The sequence below is a fragment of the Thunnus albacares genome, chromosome 6, assembly GCF_914725855.1.
Source record: "Thunnus albacares chromosome 6, fThuAlb1.1, whole genome shotgun sequence".
In the NCBI taxonomy this organism is placed as follows: Eukaryota; Metazoa; Chordata; class Actinopteri; order Scombriformes; family Scombridae; genus Thunnus; species Thunnus albacares.
In genome coordinates, this window is record NC_058111.1 from 18,716,299 (window position 1) to 18,738,417 (window position 22,119).

The following is a 22,119-nucleotide window of genomic DNA, read 5'->3' on the forward strand; positions in this document are numbered from 1 at the left end:
TAAAACATACATACAGCAACTCTCACACCCACAGCAGAAAATAAAAAAAATATAAAACATATTTTCCTAGTAATAAATAGCCCCATAACATGTTAATTAACACAAACAATTGTACATGTTCAGGTAAGACAGTTCAAACAAGGCATGTATAGTCTATTGGGAATAAAGAGCTGAAGACAGAGTTAGCAGGTAAAGAAAGATAATAGATAAAAAGAGGAAATTATGAAAGAAAGGGGGGAGATTTGTCGAGTTTATCGGTCATTTATGTTGAATTCTTGACATAAAGCCATTAGTTTCCTCATATGCTACAAAGAAAGGAAAAATGCTTCTCAGGTCTCTTGATGACACAGAAGAGGGTTGACTGGGACCCCCACCTTACTGAAATTACACGTATGTTTAGAGGTTAACAAATAGTTGTTATGCTTAAAGTTTCACTACTAAAATGTTACATCCTAACATGCAAGAAATTATTCAAATCAAGCTGAAATAAATACATTCAGTGAAGCAGCTTTAACAACCAAATTTGAAAAAAAAATTGCTCATAGTATCAGTGGTGAGCTAGATGTGTTTAATGCAAAGTGGGGTAAAGTTTAAAGTTACTTACTTAATATGCTGGCAAACAGATTACCGAGACATTACAAAATATTATGTCAGACATAGTATAACTATTAATATGATTAATTAGGTAATCAATTGATTTATCTCGTTTAGGAAGAAAATTGCACGATTTAAACTCAATGGTCTGGGCTTAGGGTCGGGTAGGGAATAGTTGTTGTGCTTTGATGATTTTGTTTGTTTTTCTGTTTGTTTGATTGTGTGTTTATTTGTATATCAGTCTCTTGTGTGTGGCTGCAATCAGGCAAACGCCTGCACAGCCACAAATCACACACTGAGAGACTGAGGACGTGTTTCTCCCTACAGGCTATCAGAGCCATCGACAAATTCTTGGAGGACAATATACCGAAAGACATTCACTAAGGTCTCTCATGTAAAACCAGAAACTGCACTGACATGCACATTTATATTTTGCACTACTGCAATTTAAATACAGTTATCACCTCACACTGTTCACTTTATAACCATGTTTACTCCTCTACCATTTTGCTCTTATCAATAGTTCTATGTTTTGTATATTTTGCATGACTGCTATTCAAATACCGTTGTCAGCTTATCTTCTGTTCACTTTACAACCATGTTTACACTATTTATCAATCGTTTTATTTTAATTGTTGGCTCTTCCATTAATAGATATAGACATAGATTTTGTAAATATTAGCTCAGCTTTTAGAATTTCTTGTACTTGTATTGTGCACCGTCTGGGGGTTTGGCGCAACATTTCACTATTCATACTTGTATGCATATGTGACAAATAAAAATCTTGCTCTCTCTCTGTACATTATGGACTTATTACCCATCTTATTTTCTATCTATGATATAAGACTCAGGTTGGCTGGATTTTGTTTATTTGGGAAGTAGCAGATATGGTAAAAACAAAAACGGTAAGAAAAAAAACATAAAAAATACACACACACACACACACACACACACACACACACACACACACACACACACACAATCTTTTTTTTTAATTATTAAAAAAACATGTAAATAACATGCACAACAGGGTCCACATACAAAAAAGTACACTTTTTAAGGCGGAAACGAGCTCTCTCGTTTTTTTCCTAGGATGGTGAAGTCATGACCTACTCTACTCTGCCTCTGATTGGCTTACCGTGATGTTGTTTCCCTACCTCTAACCAATCACTCAGCCCCCATGCCTCTAACCAACCTAACCAACGAAGGTGACGAATACTAGCCAATCAGAGGCAGAGTAAGGAGGGCGATATCCTCGCCATCCTAGGAAAAAAATTTGGTGTACCTTTAAAAACACGTCATCAACGTGAAGTCCCGCCTCTGTGAGGTGAAAGGGAAGTTGAGTCAAACAACAGGCCAGACTGCCTCTGACAGGGAAAATACGTCTGTCACCAGGGAGCCAAACACTTGTAAAATTTTATTTTCTGCCTCTGATTGGCTTACCGTGATGTTGTTTCCCTACCTCTAACCAATCACTCAGCCCCCATGCCTCTAACCAACCCAACCAACGAAGGTGACGAATACTAGCCAATCAGAGGCAGAGTAAGGAGGGCGATATCCTCGCCATCCTAGGAAAAAAATTTGGTGTACCTTTAAAAACACGTCATCAACGTGAAGTCCCGCCTCTGTGAGGTGAAAGGGAAGTTGAGTCAAACAACAGGCCAGACTGCCTCTGACAGGGAAAATACGTCTATCACCAGGGAGCCAAACACTCGTAAAATTTTATTTTCTGGTGTGTTTTTTAGTCGTAAATGTCCGAATGGTGTAGAAGAAGAAGACGCATCAACATGGCAGACGTTTGGGAGCCGCTGTTGGCGACGCCGAAACTACGGGTGTCACTTTTCGCCTTTCTTCTCTTTCTTGTTGTCTCTCCTGGTGACGCCAGATTGCACCGGATAAGAAGCGCCAACTCCCCGACGGAGGAAACGGTAGAAACTTACGACAAATACTACAATTATGTCGACCTAACCGGGCGATTACAGTCCTTGGCTCAGAAACACCCTCACATAGCTAACCTGTCGAGCATAGGTCAGTCTGTGGAGGGCAGGGAGCTCTGGGTGATGCGGATCACCAAGGAGCCCAACATAGACACACCGGGGAAACCAAGATTTAAATACGTAGGAAACATGCACGGCGATGAAACCGTGTCCAGGCAGGTGCTGATGTACCTTGTAGAGTACCTGCTTACGAAATATGGGGAAGACCCGCGCATTACTGAGCTGGTGAACACCACGGATATTTACATCATGCCCAGCATGAACCCCGACGGTTTTGAGAAGTCCGAAGAGGGGGACTGCAATGGCGACAAGGGGGGTCGAAATAACGCCAAAGATGTTGACCTCAACAGGAGCTTTCCTGACCAGTTTGATGGGATAACTGTCGACCCAGATAACATCCCCGAGGTCATGGCTGTGATCAGATGGATCCAGGAGAAAAAGTGAGTCTCTCTGCTCCAGAAAAACCTTCTTTCCAGAAGCTGTTGTCCTATTTAACACCTGAACTGGATTGTTATCAACCTGGATTTTACATTTCACATCCCTCCTTTAATCCCTGCACTGGTCACTTTTTCATATTATTTCATCAAACTGGATTTAACATTGTACATTGCATTCAGCCTCCACTGTTGCATAATTTAATTATTTATTGCACGTGTCACATTAAATTTTTATACTCATCACCTTCATACACTTCATTTCTTTGTCCATATTTACTTTGTACAGTCAATGTTTCATTTCAAGTTTTATATCCTATTTTTGAAATAGAATATAAAACTTGAAACATTTTAAATGTTAAAGTTTTCATTTAATGTTAATACTTCTAGTACTACTTTTCATTATTATTATTATCCTACTCTTATTCTGTTTTTATTCCTCTATGTTGCTTGTGGGAGCAAACACCAAGACACATTCTTTGTATGCTTGCATACTTGGCTAAAAAGCAGACTCTGAAACACACTCGTCTGACCCCTACTGCCACATAATCCATAGTCTCCAGTTGTTTGAGGTCTTGTTGTCTGGAACACAGTTGGAGTAGCTTCTGTAAACTTCACTGACCCTTTTTGGTCAGTGTGTCTCTCACAGTAGAGGATTTGGAGTGTGACAAATATGTCATATCAATGAGTAACTCAATTCTGAGTCTCCTTTTATTTATTCAGTCCCGAGGGGGTAGCAGATGTGATTAATAGTAATAATCTCAGCAACAACTGGGGAAACCATAATGGCATGAAGTTCATCTGGGGGTAGCCCTTCGCCTTAGCCATTTTGATAGTTCATCAATCGGTTGATCCAAAGTTTTAGCTTCTCAAATGTGAGATTTGTTTGATGTGTTGTTGTTTTTTCTTTTAAATCAATGTAAACTGAATATTTTTGGTTTTTAGACTGGTCGGGACAAAACAAGAAATTTCAAGACTTGGGTTCTGCAATACTATGATGGCCTTTTTCCACTATTAGCTGACGTATTTTAGACCAAATGACTAATCTAAAAACCTATCCACAGATTTTTGATAATGAAATTAATCACTAGTTGCAGCCCTGATTTGGAGAGCGATAAACATTTTTGTCAACAGGCAACTCAGTCTTCTTCTTTGTTATGACCTCAGGGGAAAACAGATGTGACTCATAGTAAAATCAGCAGGAACTGATTCCCCGGGACACAGTAATGATAATTGTGTGTTGGTCTGAGGCTCACTCGGAAAACTGGATTTGAGGCCTGCATGTTGACAAATATTCTTCCTGCTAAAGTGGCCTTGCCAGCTCCAGGGCTGCTCAGCAAAAAGGGAAATTACCTCTAAACAGCTTCACACTACATTACAATGTTTGTTTGAGGTACAGCGAAGTTGTTTCCTCATAACTAACAAAGGATAGGTTTGCATTTTTTCAAGTTTATCTTGATGTGATGCAGTGCATATTGTTTTAAGATGAACTTGAACCTATCTTTAAAGACTGCTGCTAAAATGTGTATTTTTCTCTCAAGGTTCGTGCTGTCAGGGAACCTGCACGGTGGTACTGTGGTTGCCAGTTACCCCTTTGATGACTCGGCCTCCCATCAGCGGCAGGGCCACTACAGCCAATCGGAGGACGACAGCCTGTTTCGTTACTTGGCCCTGGTGTATTCCAAGAACCACCCTGAGATGAAGACTGGCGAGCCCAACTGTCCCGATGCCCAAGATGAAACTTTTGAAGATGGCATCACCAATGGGGCGCAGTGGTATGACGTACCTGGTAAGACAACCCCTTTTTCCTTGTGTTCAATACCTTGTTTGTTTATTTATTTGGGAAATAATCAATGTAGATTAATCTCATTATTTCACATACTGCAATGATATTTTTGTGTTGTGTTACACCATTGTCTCCTAACAACTTTATTCTACCTTCTCACTTTTTGTTATTGAGCTAAAAGTCTGATGTGAGATACCTAGGCTGTGTGTCGTCATAGAAACGATCAATGGGAATAGTTGGAGGTCTTTGAACGAAGGCCTATTGTAGTATCTCCACTCATGGTTCTTTTATATATTTGTTGTGGGCAGCAGGCAAAGTAAAAATCCTGTTAAAATATTTGTATTGGAAGTCTAACCTGTGTTGCTGCGTGACGTCTCCCCATCTGAAAGCCAAGAATGTGTCTTTTTATTGTTAGACTGTTTACATCTTTTGTGGGTTTGTGCAAGCTACGACCTGTTGAAGACACGCAGGGACAAACGATTTCCTTTAAACTTGGTGTTGTGCAGCTTAAGCTATTGTCACGCCGAGCTTTTCTCTGGCTACGGATCACAAGTAAAACAATCATTTGCCTGTCTTTTCTTAGCAGAACAGCTTCAGCTACATTCCGGAAAACAACTTGAACTATTTTGTTCACCAAAGCTGCTTAGAGGTGGACTCTAGTAGCCCGATTCCCTCATTTAATAAGCTCAGTTAAAAGGAAACGTGAAGCAAAGAAGTAATCATGAGGGCTGTTACAGTTCATATCGCTGCACTGTATAACTTCTTTATAGATGGTATAAAAGTTTTTTTTAATAAAGCCACACAGTAGAGATGCGACTGAGCCAAAAATCATGTCAGACTCACTTTTCTGTCACAGCAGCCAGGTGTGGCCTGGTTTTGGCTTTACCAGGTGTCAAAATGCTGAAAAATGAAAAGCACTGAAGCTCAGAGTGCGCTACTCATCATGTTTATCTGCCGAAGCCTGTAATTACTAGTCTTAGTACACCTCATTCAGGATTACATCGACTCTTCTGACTGATTTTTGTATGTGTTTCTGTTCTCTGAATAAGTGTCTTCAGGTTGAGAAATGGCTCTTCTCGCCATCACGCGGGCAGAAACTTGATCGGCATAGTCTCTACTTTTTGTTTTGTTGGTTTGTCGGGGGGGTTGGGAGGTGGTGATGTAAGGTGTCACCAGTTCATGTTACCGCACTGCTTTTCCTTGCTTCTGTTTGAAGTGTGTCAGATATTTTGTGTGCATACTACACTTACTGATTTCCATTAGCAAAGCCATCTACTGCAGGTGCACGTAGTGTTTTTTTGCTGCCCAATTAAGTCACTACAATTCACTTCCAAGGTTAAGGTTGCTAATTTAATTTACTGGCCTTGTCCTGTCAGATTTTGTAATATTAGGAAGTAAATAGACAATTTCAGGATTAAGAAAAACAAGTATTTGCTCTTGTTGCAGGTCACTTTAAGCACTTGAAGCTCGATTGTGTCATGACAAGTCACAGGATCAGTTTATCACTAGGAATGAACTGGAGCAGTCAATCATTACCAAAGCCACACACACATTACAAAGCACACTTGTAAACACCAGCCAGAGTTTGCTATTACTTATCTTTGTAAATCTTGGCTTTAATTGTCATCAGGAACTAGAAGCACCGTGAATAGAGAATGAAGATGAGCTAGTTTGTTGTTGCTATTTCAGGCTGTAATACAAACTAGTTATTTAAACTCTCAGTTGCATCAATGTCTGCTTCAGTGACAATGCTTGTATCTGTTTGACCTGTCTCGATGGATGAAATGTCACAGCTAAAACTGGGTTAATGTCAGATGATGGAAACGGTCACAAAATGTGTGACATGAGTGGCCCAGGCAGAGCGCCAGGACCAGGACCCGGAGTCAGGAGCAGGAGATTTTTTGTGTGGCAGTCAGAGCTTGAAATAATAACATGTTATCTTGACTCTAAATCTTTTGACACAGTCTAGTCACGGTGGATGTCCTTTATTTTAATTACTAACCCTCAACGAATGGCTCTGTTGTTGAAAATGTGGTGTTTTTTTTCTTAAGCCTCTTCTGCGTTTGTTTACATGCATGCTGTATGCTTTGTTGAGACTGTTTCCTATTTTTCATCAAGTTAGAATTGAAACAGTAATGTTTATTGTTCATTTGTTCAAAGCGGTAGGCCTATTTTAATACAGCGTGTGTTGAAAGATGCACATCACTGCCTTTTAGAAATGCAAAAGAACAAGGTCCGGAACATAATTTTACTGTATGAAAATGCAGCTTTATTGCTGTGATAATCTGAGTGCCGTGCAAGTGCCTGACAAAGACACTCTTAGCAGCTTACCTGCTAACAGTCATATAACATTAATACTTCCTTTAAAAAGCATTACTTCTTGAATTAACAGTTCAAACGTTCAACCAACAAAAGAGATGCTTTATCGCAATGTACTGCTTAACCCCTGAAGTCCTCCCATATTAGCAGCCTCCCTGTGCCTACACAGAGCGCTCAGCTGCTAGCACTGACTTTGGCTCCATTGTCTGGTGGCTGGTTTCCTGCTAAGTTGAGGGTGTGTCACAGGGTCCGGTACATAGACAGGATATTTAAGGTTAGGGCTGCCATAGTCTGTCTGTGTGTTTGTCATACTCCATGAGCATAAAGGAGATGTTTGTTTTAAGTGATTTGCGTAAAAGACAATGGTAGCCTGATTCTACTTAAATTACTTAGCTCAAGACGAAGCCAAACATCTTGTGCTTTGTGAAAAGGTTAAATTTAGGTTAATGTTGTTTGTCAGTTTGGCTTCCACACACTGTCGCAGCTGAATGTTGGTGGAGGGTTATTTGCTGTCATTAGCAGGAGACATTTTGTTAAGTGCTTGGTGTGTTTTGGTTGACATAGCACCCTGCTGTCTCTGCTGCCACCACAGGAGGTAAAACCTCAAGTGAATCACTCTGACACATCTCCACACACAACTCATATTCACAATAAGCTCAGAGGGCATGGTCCCTATTGTCCTGTGTAAATGTTTGTAACTACTACTGATAAATTAGCCAGGGGCATACAACAGGCATATCTGTTCTGTGAAACATATCCGATGAGTTGTTAAGAGTTTATCACGTCTTCTGAAGTTGCCTGTTCCAGTTTCCAGTAAATGACCTGGCAGCCGGTCACCCTTCCCAAGTTTCAGCCTGCTGAACAGCTGTTGCTTGACCCAGGATGACTCTGAAAAACTTGCGATTGTGGTGTATATTTTGGTACATCTGCTCTCAGAGCCACGGCGTGTACCACATCGCAGCCTGCAGCTTTTCTCCTTAGGTTGTAAGCGATGCATTGTAATTTTCTTTACTGCATTTCCTGCAGTTACCAAAGTCAGTAAGTAATGTGGATTTCAGGAGGATGTCATCACCAGACAAGCAAATGAAATGAAAATGAAACAAAGTTAATGATATAGTTTGCAAAAGGCTCAGAATAAGTGGTATGCAATGTTTTAAACTTCCCATATCGAAATGTGATACAGTATTAGAGAATGTTAAAGTCTTGTTGTTATTTTAGCCTGTTCAGCATTTAAGTTGATGACTGTGTTTTAATTTAAGTTTGTGTGTTAAGAAATAGACCAACGTTTTCTGTTGTGGTTTGGTTGATGTCTTCCTCATTTAGTCTGTTAGGTGGCTGTTTCCTTTGCTGAAGTTTGTTGTCCATGTTTGGTGTGTGAGCCCTTTCCCTTGCAAAATGGCAAATGGTGGCTGTTTTTATTGGGTTCCCACTGGCCACCCAGCAGGCAGTCATGGCAACCCTGTAGTGACGGAGGCTCTGGCTGCCTGCTGTCGTTCCAGTGGGATGGCCGGCCGAACGGCCTGCCCTCCTGTCTGTCTCTTCTGTTTGCCTTACTGGAAGGCTGGATTGGCTGCTGCACTACGGATGTCCTGGCTTGTTGCCACATTAAACACTATCTTTAAATTGTGGCATAGAGGAGACATAGACAGGCTAAAGCCTTTCCAGATAGTTTCTTGACTCAATTGCTGGCCTAGCACCAGTAGGGGCCTAAATTTAGTGAAACTGCATGTTAAAGGATTTACTTTATGAGTACATGTGTTGTGTACACACCAGTTAAATATACATATATCCTTCTCTTTAATGTATTTTTCATGTTTTTGAATGTGACATTGAATAAAATGTGCCATTTCTAACATGCTTGATTTGTTGTATTTCTGTTTTGTTATCCAGGAGGGATGCAGGACTACAATTATCTCTATGGAAATTGTTTGGAAATTACCATGGAGCTGAGCTGCTGCAAATATCCTCTTTCTACCGAGCTCCACAAGGAATGGGATCTGAACAGGGAGTCATTACTGGCCTACATAGAGAAGGTGGAGCTTATATCTCACAAAAGGAGCTATGATACAACAGCATTCATTATTATAATACACTTTCTGTTTTTTGTTTATTTAAAAGGATAATGATTCCCCAATTGAAACATATCTTTTAACTTTGGTTCACAGATACTGCTTTTATTCATTTTAATCTTATGATGCTAAAGTTCAGCTAGATGTCCTTAGTTTTTACAATGTTGTCGTTTTCCAGGTCCATATTGGTGTCCGTGGCTACGTGAAAGACGCCATCAGTGGTGCTGCTCTCACCAACGTCAGTATTTTGGTGGCAGGCATCCGCCACAACCTGACCACAGGACAGTATGGAGACTACTACCGCCTTCTGCTCCCAGGAACATACAACATCACAGCTGTAGCCCAAGGGTGAGTAATACTAATGAACTTCCTTCTCATAGCAGCTTTTCACATACAGGGTATGCAAAGCATTATGAAAGGCATTCAAGGACAGTACATGAGAAATGGTGGTTAATAATTGTCAGTAAACATGTTTTTTCAACTCACAAGAAACCGTTTGATCCACTATTAAAACTAGGTAATGTAGATGCAATATGGGAAAAGGAAAGATTTGACAAAGTGTTGTTTGAATTCATTGCAAAGACCAAAGACAGCCCAGCAAATGGTGCATTCATTACTTCCTGTTGTCTCATGATTCTTGCCAAATCACAATGAGAAAAGCAAAATTTGCAGTCTAGTTTTTCAAACAAAGAGGCTTAGTCTCCATGTCTTGGCTAGACTTTCCCTTATGTACTGCACAAAAGAAGCGAATAACATCAGTTACTTCCTCGAAGTAGTAACTCTTTGTTAGTGAAGTGAAGAAAACCACATTCTTTGTTCAAGGACTTCCTGGTAGAGACACTTAGTGGAAACTGCACTGTCTTTGTTGTGGCAACTGTGTCATTTAATTTTGGTACATCATGGTGCTTTTAAGGTGGAATTGAAGTCCTCAAGCATGTTATCTTTACACAGGTACGCATCAATGACTGTCCACAATGTCCAGGTTGTAGATGGCAAACCCACAGAACTTAACTTTACCCTGGCACCTGTGGTCAGTGATGCTGCAGGTAGCATCACCGTGCCCACAACTTCCATGCCATTGACCAGTGATCCAGACATCTCCACCAGTACTATCAACTCCACTGACTCCACCTGGGTGGTACCTTTTGAGGGAAACAAGAGCAGCCTTCCTGTGTTTCCACCTGAAGAGCAGCCCACTCAGCCGCAGGAGTTTCGCCACCACAACTACCCAGACATGGAGCTTTTCTTACGCAAGTACAGCAGCGAGTTCCCATCCATTACCCATCTTTACTCTATCGGCCACTCAGCGGAAGGCCGGGAGCTCTATGTGATGATCATCTCGGACAACCCCACTGTTCATGAGCATGGTATGTTCTAGAGGGTTGTTTAATAGAGTCATTGAGTGATGGTTCATTGTGTTTATATGTCATGAAGTTTATGCCTTTAACTGCTCTGTGCATTCTTTGGCAGTATGATATTTTCACTTTGCCTCCCACTCTCTGTTTCCATCAGGTGAGCCAGAGTTTAAGTATGTGGGCAACATGCATGGTAATGAAGTGGTGGGCCGGGAGTTATTGCTCAACCTCATTGAGTACCTGTGCCGTAACTATGGCACTGACACAGAGGTCACTAATTTGGTCAACAACACTCGCATTCACATCATGCCTTCTATGAACCCGGATGGCTATGAGGTAGCTACTGAAGGTAAGAGAAAGAGACACACATACACACATTGTGGGCAAACTCTACACATGTCAGGCAACAGTCAAGAAACACTTTCTGCAACACCTACCAAGTGTACATTTTTAAGACATGTAACATGTTAAATATTTTAGTATGCAGGTGTTGGATGTTTTGCTTTAGATGTGAACAAAGGTGTAACATTACAGGAACTGAACTGCAATTTGATCACTTGACTATCATTCATTGTGTGTAAGTGGCTGGGTGCCATGAAATGTACAGAAAATGTAAATGAAACAGGACTTTCAAAGTGACCAGATCACATTCATATACAGTGCAAATCTTTAGTGATCACAAAATATCATATAGTATTCATATTGTCTTTTAGGTTTAGGAGACAGACCATCAGTATTTTTCACAATTTGGTGTTATTTCTGTGCATATAAGCTGTAAAAGCACAAATAACAAATTTTCCTGAAGGGGCTTTACTGTTTCTGTTCAACATACAACAGCCTCTGTCGTTAGACCCTCTATTCAGATAAGGAAAAATGGTTGAAATGCTGGCGTCAGTTGTTGTGCAGATGCCTGAGTCATACCTGCACAACAGCTGCAGCTTTTTGCCTCTGTGAATATTTTAAAAGTATGGGAAAGTTTCACAAAGCATTTCCTCTGCCTGAAAATATGTTTTAACAAATGGTAAACAGGAAATATAGAGGTGGTGGAGCTGAGAACACTGTACATCCGTAAGAAGGAACAGGTTGTGGTTTCAGATGCATGTCGATCACTCAACACTAGTACTTGTTTCCTCACAGGTGATGTAACGGGATACAAAGGACGCAACAACAGCAACAATTTTGACCTGAACCGTAACTTCCCAGACCAGTTTACCATCATCAAAGCGCCCAGACAGCCAGAGACTATAGCTGTGATGAACTGGCTGAAGAGCCACCCCTTCGTCCTGTCAGCCAACCTCCATGGAGGCAGGGTCCTTTTTTGAGCTTTTAGTAGCACAGATTGTAGTCTTTCATTGTCACGACCATCTTCTGTTCTTTATTAGTTTAATGTTTTATATATTTTGCGTTTTTTTTTTTTTGAAAACCACAAACAAAATAGAATTTTAAAGTTACTTCAGTAACTGTTAAAGATAACTGCTATGATTTGATATTTTGGTTGTATATCCTCAGTTTAAATTTAGATTAAATATGTGTATTTATATACACGATATGTGTATTTAAGTTCGTTTATTTATATCAAATTTGTTTTTCCTTGTTTGCTTTGTCTTATCTTTGTGGAATTTAGGTTCCTTGGTGGTCAACTATCCCTATGATGATGACAAAGAAGGGGTAACACAGTACAGCCAGTGTCCCGATGACAAGGTCTTTCAGCAGGTGGCTAGAGCCTACTCACAGGTAATTGGACATGGTTGCTACTGGATCTGTTTCATGCTGAGATAACGTCTACTTATGGTTTCATGTTATAATGGAAAAACAAAATGTGGAGTTGAGTTGGAGGACAGATAAAAGACCCTGGCTTTTTGTGAAATCTGTGGTGCGACAAGGTTTGAAAACTTGATTACAACGGTACTCATTGTTGAGCTCTCTTGTGTGTGTTTTTTGTGCTCATGTGCATGCAGGAGAATCCTCTGATGCACAATGGACACCCTTGTGAGGACCTGTACCCTAAGGAGTATTTTCAGGATGGCATCGTCAATGGTGCCAACTGGTACAATGTTCCTGGTATGCCTACATTTTCATCCTCCTTTGTTTTTCCACAAGAAATCATCCAAAACACCCATTTAGACTTTATTTTAGATTTTAAGATAATTCACATGATATGGAAGAGTTGTGTCTGTGTATAAAAAAAAAAAAAAGCACACAGAGGATATTTCTGTTTTTATATACAAGTTTAGACAGTTGGTTTGTTTGCAAAAGCTGTATTCAGTCAAATTAATACAAAAGAAAAGCTGTAGTTATAAAGTTCAGTGTTACTGGTTCTTCACTAATGGACACAATATTGCAATTACATGGTGGAATAAATCTGACACATTTTGTCTCTATATGTCTGTGTGTAGTCAATCATGAAACCTGTACCTATCATAGATGCTATAATCACATAAAGACTTCTACACATAGGCGCTGTAATGAAAGCTTTAAAGTTTGAGAAGGAGTTAAAAAGGAAAAACGTTCTTTTTCTCCAGGTGGCATGCAGGACTGGAACTACCTTAACACTAACTGTTTTGAGGTCACCATTGAGCTGGGTTGTGTAAAGTACCCCATGGCCAAGGAACTGCCAAAATACTGGGAACAAAATCGACGGGCCTTACTCCAGTTTATACACCAGGTAATCCCTGGTACAACATTAACATTACCCTAAGCTTTCTCCTCACTTTTTGCATGTTTTGCATCTACTTACATGTATGTGGTTGTGTGTGTGTGTTTGTAGGTCCACAGCGGAATAAAAGGCACAGTGTCTGACTTAAGGGATGGTACAGGCATTCCCAATGCCACCATTAGTGTGAAGGACATAGATCACAGCATCATTACAGCCCACGCTGGAGACTACTGGAGACTTCTGGTCCCTGGGACCTATTCTGTCACTGCCTCTGCCCATGGGTAAGATTAGAATATCAAGAGGAAGAAGTGGGGTCTAAAAAACAAACAATTTCCTAAACAAACTAATATTACTGTTACTCCCTCTGTTTTTCAGATATACACCTGTGACGACGTACGCCACAGTTTCAAAGCATAGAGCGGAGGTAGTGGACTTCAGACTGACACGGATACACTCAGACCCATCTGAGAGGGAGTTCGACAGCTTAATCAAGGACCTCTCTCTAGGCCAGGGTTTGGAGCAGTTGGTGAGGAGCACAGCCACAGAGAACAACTTCCGCTACAAACGCTATAAAGAGCTGTCTGCCTCCCTGAGAGGCCTCACCCTCAACTTTCCCAAAATTACATCATTACGAAGGTGAGCAGGTTTTATCTTGTCCAACCGTGCATATCTGCCAACCAACACCACCTCCCTGCTCTGTGGTTTTTATGCTTTTTATTAATAGATTTTTATAATACTCGCCTATAAACTGGTTCCTATCTTTTGTCTAGCTTGGGCCAAAGTGTGGAGTTTCGAACCATTTGGGCTCTGGAAATCTCCAACAAACCAGGGGAGGCTGAACCATCTGAACCTAAAGTCCGCTTTGTAGCAGGGATCCATGGTAATGCCCCAGTGGGCACAGAGCTGCTGCTGGAGTTTGCTACCTTTCTGTGTATGAACTATGGAAAGAACCCAGTCATTACTAGGGTGAGTTTTGGGGCCCTTCTGGAAATATAGTATTTGATAGCCCCGACTGCTACTGTACATGTATGTATCTACTGTGTTAGCTTCTACCTTTTAAAAAAACACAAAATGTGACTTTTTTTTTAATTTTTTTTTTTTTTTTTTTAAAGCAGTACACAATACTCTTTGTCAATGCAACCTGAGAAGTCCATACCCTTTTTATATCTGGGATTGGGGTTAATCTATTAATTATAATTTTGTTTTGACAGCAATAAAATCTGCTCTAGTAAATATATGGTTCAGCCTTGTCTTTAAATGTTCATTCTCCATTTTCCTTCCCTAGCTGATCAATGAGACACGGATTGTCATCGTGCCATCCATCAACCCAGATGGAAGGGAACAAGCGATTGAGAAACAGTGCACCTCCACCCAGGGCTTGACCAATTCTCATGGAAAGGATCTGGACACAGACTTCTTTGGTTAGTTGTATAGGTTTGTTTCTGTGCAATTAATTTGAGAAGCAGGGAGACCGATAGACAGACAAAAGATAACTTGTCATTTAATCTACTATTGTCAAAGATTGCTTGTATATATTTTCCACTTGTAACAAATGCTTTTCCTGTCTGCTGTCTTTATATGTTTTTTCTTTTTCAGGCAATGCATCACAGCGTGTGGTGGAGGCCCAACCGGAGACCAGGGCGATGATGGACTTGATCCTAGATAAGGGCTACACACTGTCTGTGGCCCTCGATGGAGGCTCCCTCGTTGCTACCTATCCTTATGACAAGCCTGTCCAGTCTGGTAACACTACCATACAAAATTTCTATTATTTTACTGCTTATTCATATTTAAGTTTGTAAGGAATTTGTTTTATCGGATTATCTAATTTATAGTATATTTACATAAGATTTTAAAATCCTTTAATCTGGGGTGTGAGGGATGGAATCACACACAAGATTGCTAAAGAATTTGCATTTGTCCACCTAACATTTAAATCTTGGAGCAAAATATCTTGACAAGTTGTGGCCAAATTGCCGTAAACTCTGGAATGGATATTCATAAAGTCCAATGTCAGGCCAAAAGGTCCACATATTTTCAAGAAACATCAAAATCTAATCGGCTGATTTCCTTATTTACTGAGCACATTCACGCTCCCACTAAGATGAACTTCCTCCAGTTGGACACTCCACAAACCTTCCTGTTGCTCCACCTTCGAGTCAGAATATCAACTTGGCACACAGCATACATATTGTATCTAGAATGTAATTGGTTAATTTTGATTAAAATTGCTGAAAAGTGATTCCTCCTTTTTATTTGAATGACACTATAGATGACATATTTCCATCCCTTCTATTGATAAGACTGTTAGTTACAGTACATAGTAACTTTTGTTCTTGTGTCCTACATTTCACACAATGTCTTGATCAAACTAGTTGGGCTGTAGACTTTTGTTTTGTTTTTTTGTTATATAAAATATTAAAAATGCAGTCACAGCACTAATGTGCTTGTCCTCACAGGTTACAGTCTGATTTGACAAGCTTTCCTTTTTTGGCTATAAACATAATAAAGTCAAGTAACTGCAAGTCACAGTGAGAAAGAAAAACAAACCATCTGAACACTGATTGTCTCTTAACATCACTTAATAGCACTTAACTTGGATTTAACTGACTCACATTCATTTATTCATTTTTTCCAGTTGAAAATGAGGGCACTCTGAAGTACTTAGCGAGTGTTTATGCCAACAACCACCCCAAGATGCACCTCGGGGACACTGGATGTTCAAATAATGGGCAGAGTATGCAATTTAAATATTACAAATAATTCTGGTTGTCATATTGGTATTGAATATATCAGTCATCATTGATAAGATGATAATGGTTAAGACCTTATGGAACTTTTCTGTCATTCAGTGGGCAACATCCCAGATGGAATTATGAGGGCCGCAGAGAGACAAAGTCACATGGGGAGCATGAAGGTAAGTCTCTCCACCCCAGTTTCTGTGGTGACAGTTATCACAGTTAGGGGGGTCTCCATCCTGTCATAATTGTGGCATATGATACATACAGTACGGAAGGCAGCACATGTTTCTGTTTTGATAGCTTGTTAAACTGTTTTGAGATCCTGTATTTTCAGTTTGAAAGGTCTATCAAATCAAATGTGAAAATCATTGTGTGTCTCCCAGGACTTCAGTATGGACTTTGGTCACTGTCCAGAAATCACAGTGTACAGTGGCTGCTGTCTGTTTCCCCCGGCCGAGCAGCTGCCCACGCTCTGGGCAGAAAACAAGAAGCCTCTTCTAAGCATGTTGGTGGAGGTATGCTGCAATATTTTATCAAGGAGCTTTTAGCACATGGCTTAATCTAGCTGTATATAGATTTTAAACAATTTTATGATTTGTATAACATTGCTTTTCTCTCCATTTCTACCCCATCCAGGTCCATAAAGGGGTGCGTGGCGTGGTGAGGGACAAGAGCGGGAAGCCTATCGTTGGTGCCATCATTGTACTGAATGGGGGAGTGAGAGTCTTCTCTGGAGAGGAAGGCTACTTCCGTGCACTGCTGGCACCAGGCAACCACAACATTGAAGCTGTTGCTGATGGCTACCAACAGCAACGGCAAGAGGTACACAGTTATGCACATATCATGTATTATGCAAGCTGGGAATGTGATAAAGAGGTTAATGGTGCAGTAACACTTAACCATTACTTTAATTAATTGGCATTTGCAGATGATGACAAGTTAATTTAATTTAGAATTTCTGAGTCAGATTTTCCCTCATGAAAAGTTAAACATACAAATGGAGAATTTTCAAATGTCTATATCTACCTCAGATTTATATTAAAACAGGGGGGGCTTTTGAATTTATTTTATGACAAAGTATTTGCTCACAAAAAGTGATATAAAGGCATGTTTGTTTATGCTTAGTAAAACAAGAGGCTGTCTGGTTTTGAGTAAGTATTTTTTATGACAATGTTTTGGAAAGCAGAAACCAGCCCTGGCCTGGTTGTTATCACATGCAATATGCTCTACAGGTGGCGATCATACATCCACACACACAGTAGGATACATTATTTCAGTACTTTACAAGCTTGCAAACAAAGAAACAAACAGAGTGAGCACTTTGGACTCAATTTAGATACAAACAATGATTTAAAAATGCAGCATGCATTGATATTGACTTCTTTCTGTAGGTCTTGTGTAATTTAACTTGAGGAGCCTGACAGCAAAATTTCAAACATTTGACATTACTTTGTTCATTAAACATTTGAAATATAAATCTGTCTACTACAAGGCAAACAAAATATGTCTAAAGTATCAAGAGACAAATGAAAATTTTTTTTTCATAGAAAGTCTGTAGAAGATTATTATTTGGGCTCCCCGTTACTGTCTATGTCTATGAAGGGTGTGGGACGGAGCACACAGAATCTCTCCATCACCTCCACCTTTCTGTTTGGCTGCTCTGAAAATTGAAGCGTTGGGTACGCCAGCTCTTTAAACAGATGTTCCTTAATGGTACGTCCCAGCTCCAGACTGTAGACTGCATGCTGCCCACAAGGACTAAAGAGCGGATCCACCACCAAATGATATGTATATTGGTACTCTGGTACCGTGAAACCGTGGATCATCAGAGGTCCTGGCTGACTAGTTGGCACACTGCCAGAGCTGTTTTCCTCAAATGTAAGGACTTTGTCACTGTGGGGCAGATGGAGGTCTGGAAGAACAGCAGCATTCCTTATATATCTGTCGTCCAGTGTCTTTTGGGAGTCTGCTTCACTCTGCTCACACTGGAAGTCCAAATCATGACTCGGAGCCAACATGTATTTCCTCACCTTTGTAGTCTCCCCATATTTCTTAGGACATCGAATATGTCTCCTTAGGCCATAGGGACGCATCTCATACAGTAGCTCTGGAAGTTAAAGCAATATCACTTGGATTGGGTTTACTGTAAAGAAAACAACCAACAAACCATATTGATAATGAATTTAAGATCAAGAGGTGCACTTACTCTTTGACAACAACTCTTTGGGTGTGTGTTCAGACAACATTACATCATTGAATTATGTTTGAAACCATATGGTCTGAAATCCTGGTTTCCCAAGCTCCATTGAGTCCAGCTTTCCCAGTTATTTTTAAACCACATTTAAATAATGACAGTGAATAAATAAGAGACACAAGCCACTTCACTTGCTACGGAGAAATAACAAACGAGTTACAAGAAGTAAATAGAGACTGAAAACTGAGATCCTTGCAATTTACCTCTCAAAAGAAAGCTGAGTAATTTTAAATTTTTATAAGCCAGCGCTCAAATCCTATTTTAGACATGCAAGACAACCTGCAGCAGGTTATACTATGCAATCACACCTGCAAATGAGGCTTGCTAATTAGGTAATTAACAACCTCACTTGTGTAGGGAGCTTCAGCAGACAGCTAAATGCCTGTTGGCTCCACTTGGAAAGACAGTCAGGATGGATAAGAGGGCACGGTAGAGTTTGATGTTTTCTTTTTGTTGTGACATTTTGATAATTTTTTTAAGTTGGTAAAGAAGTAAAGTTTGTAAAACTACAAAACAACTCAATTATTTGGATTTCTCATGCCGTGCCAAGCTTTACGTTGACTGCAGCAGTTTGCAGCTTATATTCAAAGGCTATCACACCTCAATTAAATACAGAAAAAAGAGTTTCATTCAGATGAGAGAGCCCTCCTACTGTTTGCAGAAATTGTAAATCATCATCCCCACATGAATCAAATCTGACACTGTTTTAGGAAGACTCTGAGGTTGACTGAAGTATTTTTGCTGTGTTTCAGGTGGTGGTATCTTCCTATGAAGCTGCTAGCTCCATTGTCATTGAGTTTGACATGGACAACAACATCTTTGGCCTGCCCAGGGAATTTGTGGTGGCCAGTGCAGGTAAGTGCTCCTATGAAATGGCCTTTTCTTACCAGTATTGACTTTGTGTATTATGTGGGTCATCCATGTAGAACTAAACCACTATAATTTTGTATTTTGGATACTGTAATGGGCTAAGACTTCAACATATAGTTTTATGTTGATGTCATGCTGTTGCGAAAAACCTGTTGACAGTGACTGATTAATTGCTCCTGCAATGCGTCTCATGCTACTGATAAAAGTTTAAGAATCAAACACTTCTCCACTTGAATTGTGACCAAATCTAGTATGCTGGTAATCTTTAACACAGACAGCAGGCACATGGCACACTGCCTCCCCTATACAAAGTGCTGTACGGTTGAAGTACACTATAGAGGTCTTATTCAGGGCTTTTAAGAGTGGTTTGAAGCCTTAAAATAGTATTTGACTTAAAGAATGGCAAAATGTGTCTCTTTGTATCTTAATCATCAAAATAAAAAATCAAATGACTTCATTATGAGGTGTGAGATCAAACAATTAAAAAAAAAAAAACAGTTGGAACTCTTGCCAGCTAGAAGCTGTGTATACTGTGCACACACGCAGACATGCTCAGATTTGTATTTCTCTTCCGCTCTGCAGCAGCCTCCATGACGGCACTGGTGGTGACGGCGTGCATCATCTGGTGTGTGTGCGCAGCCAAGTCTAATCATCAGAAAGATGGCTTCCATCGCTTGCGACAGCACCGAGATGATTATGACGACGAGATCCGGCTCACTTCTATGGGCTCCAAGAAGTCTCTGCTTGCTCACGAGTTTCAGGACGAGAGTGAAAGCGATGAGGAGACACTTTACGCCAACAAAATCTGAGAACCATCACACCAATTTGGCTGTTGGCTCAGTATTTTATTTTGATTTCCCCCTTAAATTTAACCCCCGGCCAACGAGGAACAGGTTGAACTCTTGACAGCGTTTCTGTCTTTATGACTGATTATATGATAAGAGTGATGAAGACACTTTGTTCTGCTACACAAACAAATTCTGAGCACTCACTCAAGTTATATTAGTGCTACTAAATTGATAGTTTTGAAAACATCCTGCTGCTGTCTGGACTGGAGGGCTGGCTTTTTTGTGCTCCATCTCTGCCTGACTGGATCAGGAGAGCGGGAGAGACGGGGGACAAAGAGAGGGAGAAAGAAAGTAAGGTTCAGTCCACTCATCCGTCCTTATAGCAGGTTTTGAGTCCCACAGCTGCTTCATTTCCGAGCCACACAAGAATCCTCTTGTAGACCACTCAGTACCTGTCCTGCCTGGCTAAGGGGTCAAGCCAATAAGTCCAAATAAACCTCTTGTTCAGTGGATGTGTAATGAACTCTGGATGGAAGTGCTTAATCTCACACAATTCCTGCCCCCCCCCCCCACCCCACCCACTGATGTCATCACCATGCATTTCTTTGAATACTGCTTTCAGCTTGGTAATGAGAAATGGAATCTGTCTATTTTATCAAAGACAGCATTGCAACATCGAAGTGTCAGAGCCTTTTGGGAGACTGAATCCAATACTGTGCCTTGGCTTCTGTAAAGTTACAGTCCATTTGGGCTGTAGTATGCGACAGAAAGCAGCAACATAGTGAATAGATAAGTTGGTCCATGCTGGAATTTGATCCATCCTATACTCAGGTGGTAGGAAAAGTAAGAAATTGCTTAAAGGACTGCTGAATTCCCATGTTGCACTGTGCTGGCCTGCCTGGGTTAAGTAGTTTTGTATTTTTCCAGTGTGTTTAACGCTGTGGCCAAAATCATAATGGGAGCGAGCTTCTCAAGAGCTTTAAAGCATCAGGGAGAATCCGTCACCAAGCTTAAATGCAACCTTTATCAGTTAGTGCAGAGGGCGCTGCTGTATGCATGGAGGTCACTTGCACTAAATGGAAAGCAAGGATCGTCCCATATCATTGGCCAAGGAAAAACTATGAATCTCTAAATATGTAATCATGAAAAGAAGAATGTATGTTTATTTTTTCTTTCCTTTTTTTTTGTTTTTAAATATAATTTTGTGGGAAAATTTCAAACTGTCTGTACATGGAAAGTTACTGCTGACTTTCATGCATGTCACATCGAGTGTGTTCGCCCCGTTTTTGATCGAGAATGTGCACTCTCACCATTTTTATAATCTGTCACTGTAAGGAATATCATTTTTTTTGTTTTGTTTTTCATCTGAATGTGTGAGCATTGTCCCCTCTAAACAATACTTTGGACTGCAAAAGTCACACTAAGTTTGTCCGTCCATTAATTATCAGTGTCTACAATGAAAGTCAGAGCCACCCATTCCACACCGTTTAAAGGTCCAGTGCAAAGAAATTCACATTTTCTAAATGCAGTGTTAGACAAAGGGCATAGAATTCACACACAACTCATAATACGTAATTTTACTAATGATAAATGGACCTTAGACTATTTTGGCACACCAAGGGCATTTAAATTGAAAATTAGTTAGTTTCAAATCATCATTATCATTAGTATGCACTGTTAAGTGCTTCAGACAGTTGTTGGGGACACTGACAGATTGCCTTAATGGCTTTGAAGAGCAACATATGGTTGGTGTGTAATGTGGTAATTTCTTTAAACAACTCAATTTGAGTGGGTAAATGGGCACATCAGGGGGACAGGTTTGTGTACAGACATGAAAGTAAACTGGAAACTGATGGGAAGAAGGAAAAACTGAGACCTCTCTGTTGGTATTCCTTGGCTGAAACGTCCACTTTGGTTCAGAATTTTACTTCTAGCAAAATCAGGTGAAACGCCAAAAACCAAAAAAAAAGAAAAAAGATTTTTCCTTAAATCTCAAGTATTCCTAACTGAATTGTAATCATTACACTGGATCATTTAAAACATCAGGTGGCTCATAAATTGGTAATGCTATGCATGTTTTTCATCACAGTAGTTTGAAAGATTACGCACCTATTCACTTAAATACATGGTCACTAAGAAACTGCCTTGATGTCCAGTTACTTTGAGGAGAGATTCCTTTCTTCTCCCTTTTAACGAATGCAGCTGTCACCAGTAACATTAAACCTGATGTCTGTGTCGAGACACAGTTTTGTATAT

General features: G+C 40.2%; 1 protein-coding gene across 2 annotated transcripts; it reads left to right on the forward strand.

The window, feature by feature from the left end:
* The first annotated feature begins 1,936 nt into the window (after nt 1-1,936).
* Nucleotides 1,937-22,119, forward strand: cpda (carboxypeptidase D, a). 2 transcript variants are annotated; one of them, XM_044353358.1, is made up of 22 exons: nt 1,937-1,989; nt 2,295-3,031; nt 4,567-4,814; nt 9,021-9,163; nt 9,378-9,547; nt 10,151-10,566; nt 10,712-10,903; nt 11,692-11,859; nt 12,179-12,288; nt 12,513-12,615; nt 13,077-13,219; nt 13,322-13,491; nt 13,586-13,846; nt 13,981-14,176; nt 14,496-14,631; nt 14,807-14,953; nt 15,849-15,947; nt 16,063-16,127; nt 16,335-16,466; nt 16,588-16,773; nt 18,958-19,060; nt 19,658-22,119. In XM_044353358.1, exons 2-22 carry the CDS (start codon nt 2,346-2,348, stop codon nt 19,882-19,884), a joined length of 4,101 nt encoding a protein of 1,366 aa, XP_044209293.1. In that variant the 5' UTR covers nt 1,937-1,989; nt 2,295-2,345; the 3' UTR covers nt 19,885-22,119. The 2 variants fall into 2 exon arrangements, with proteins under 2 accessions (XP_044209293.1, XP_044209292.1); XM_044353357.1 differs by lacking the exon at nt 1,937-1,989 and having other exon boundaries at nt 2,247-3,031.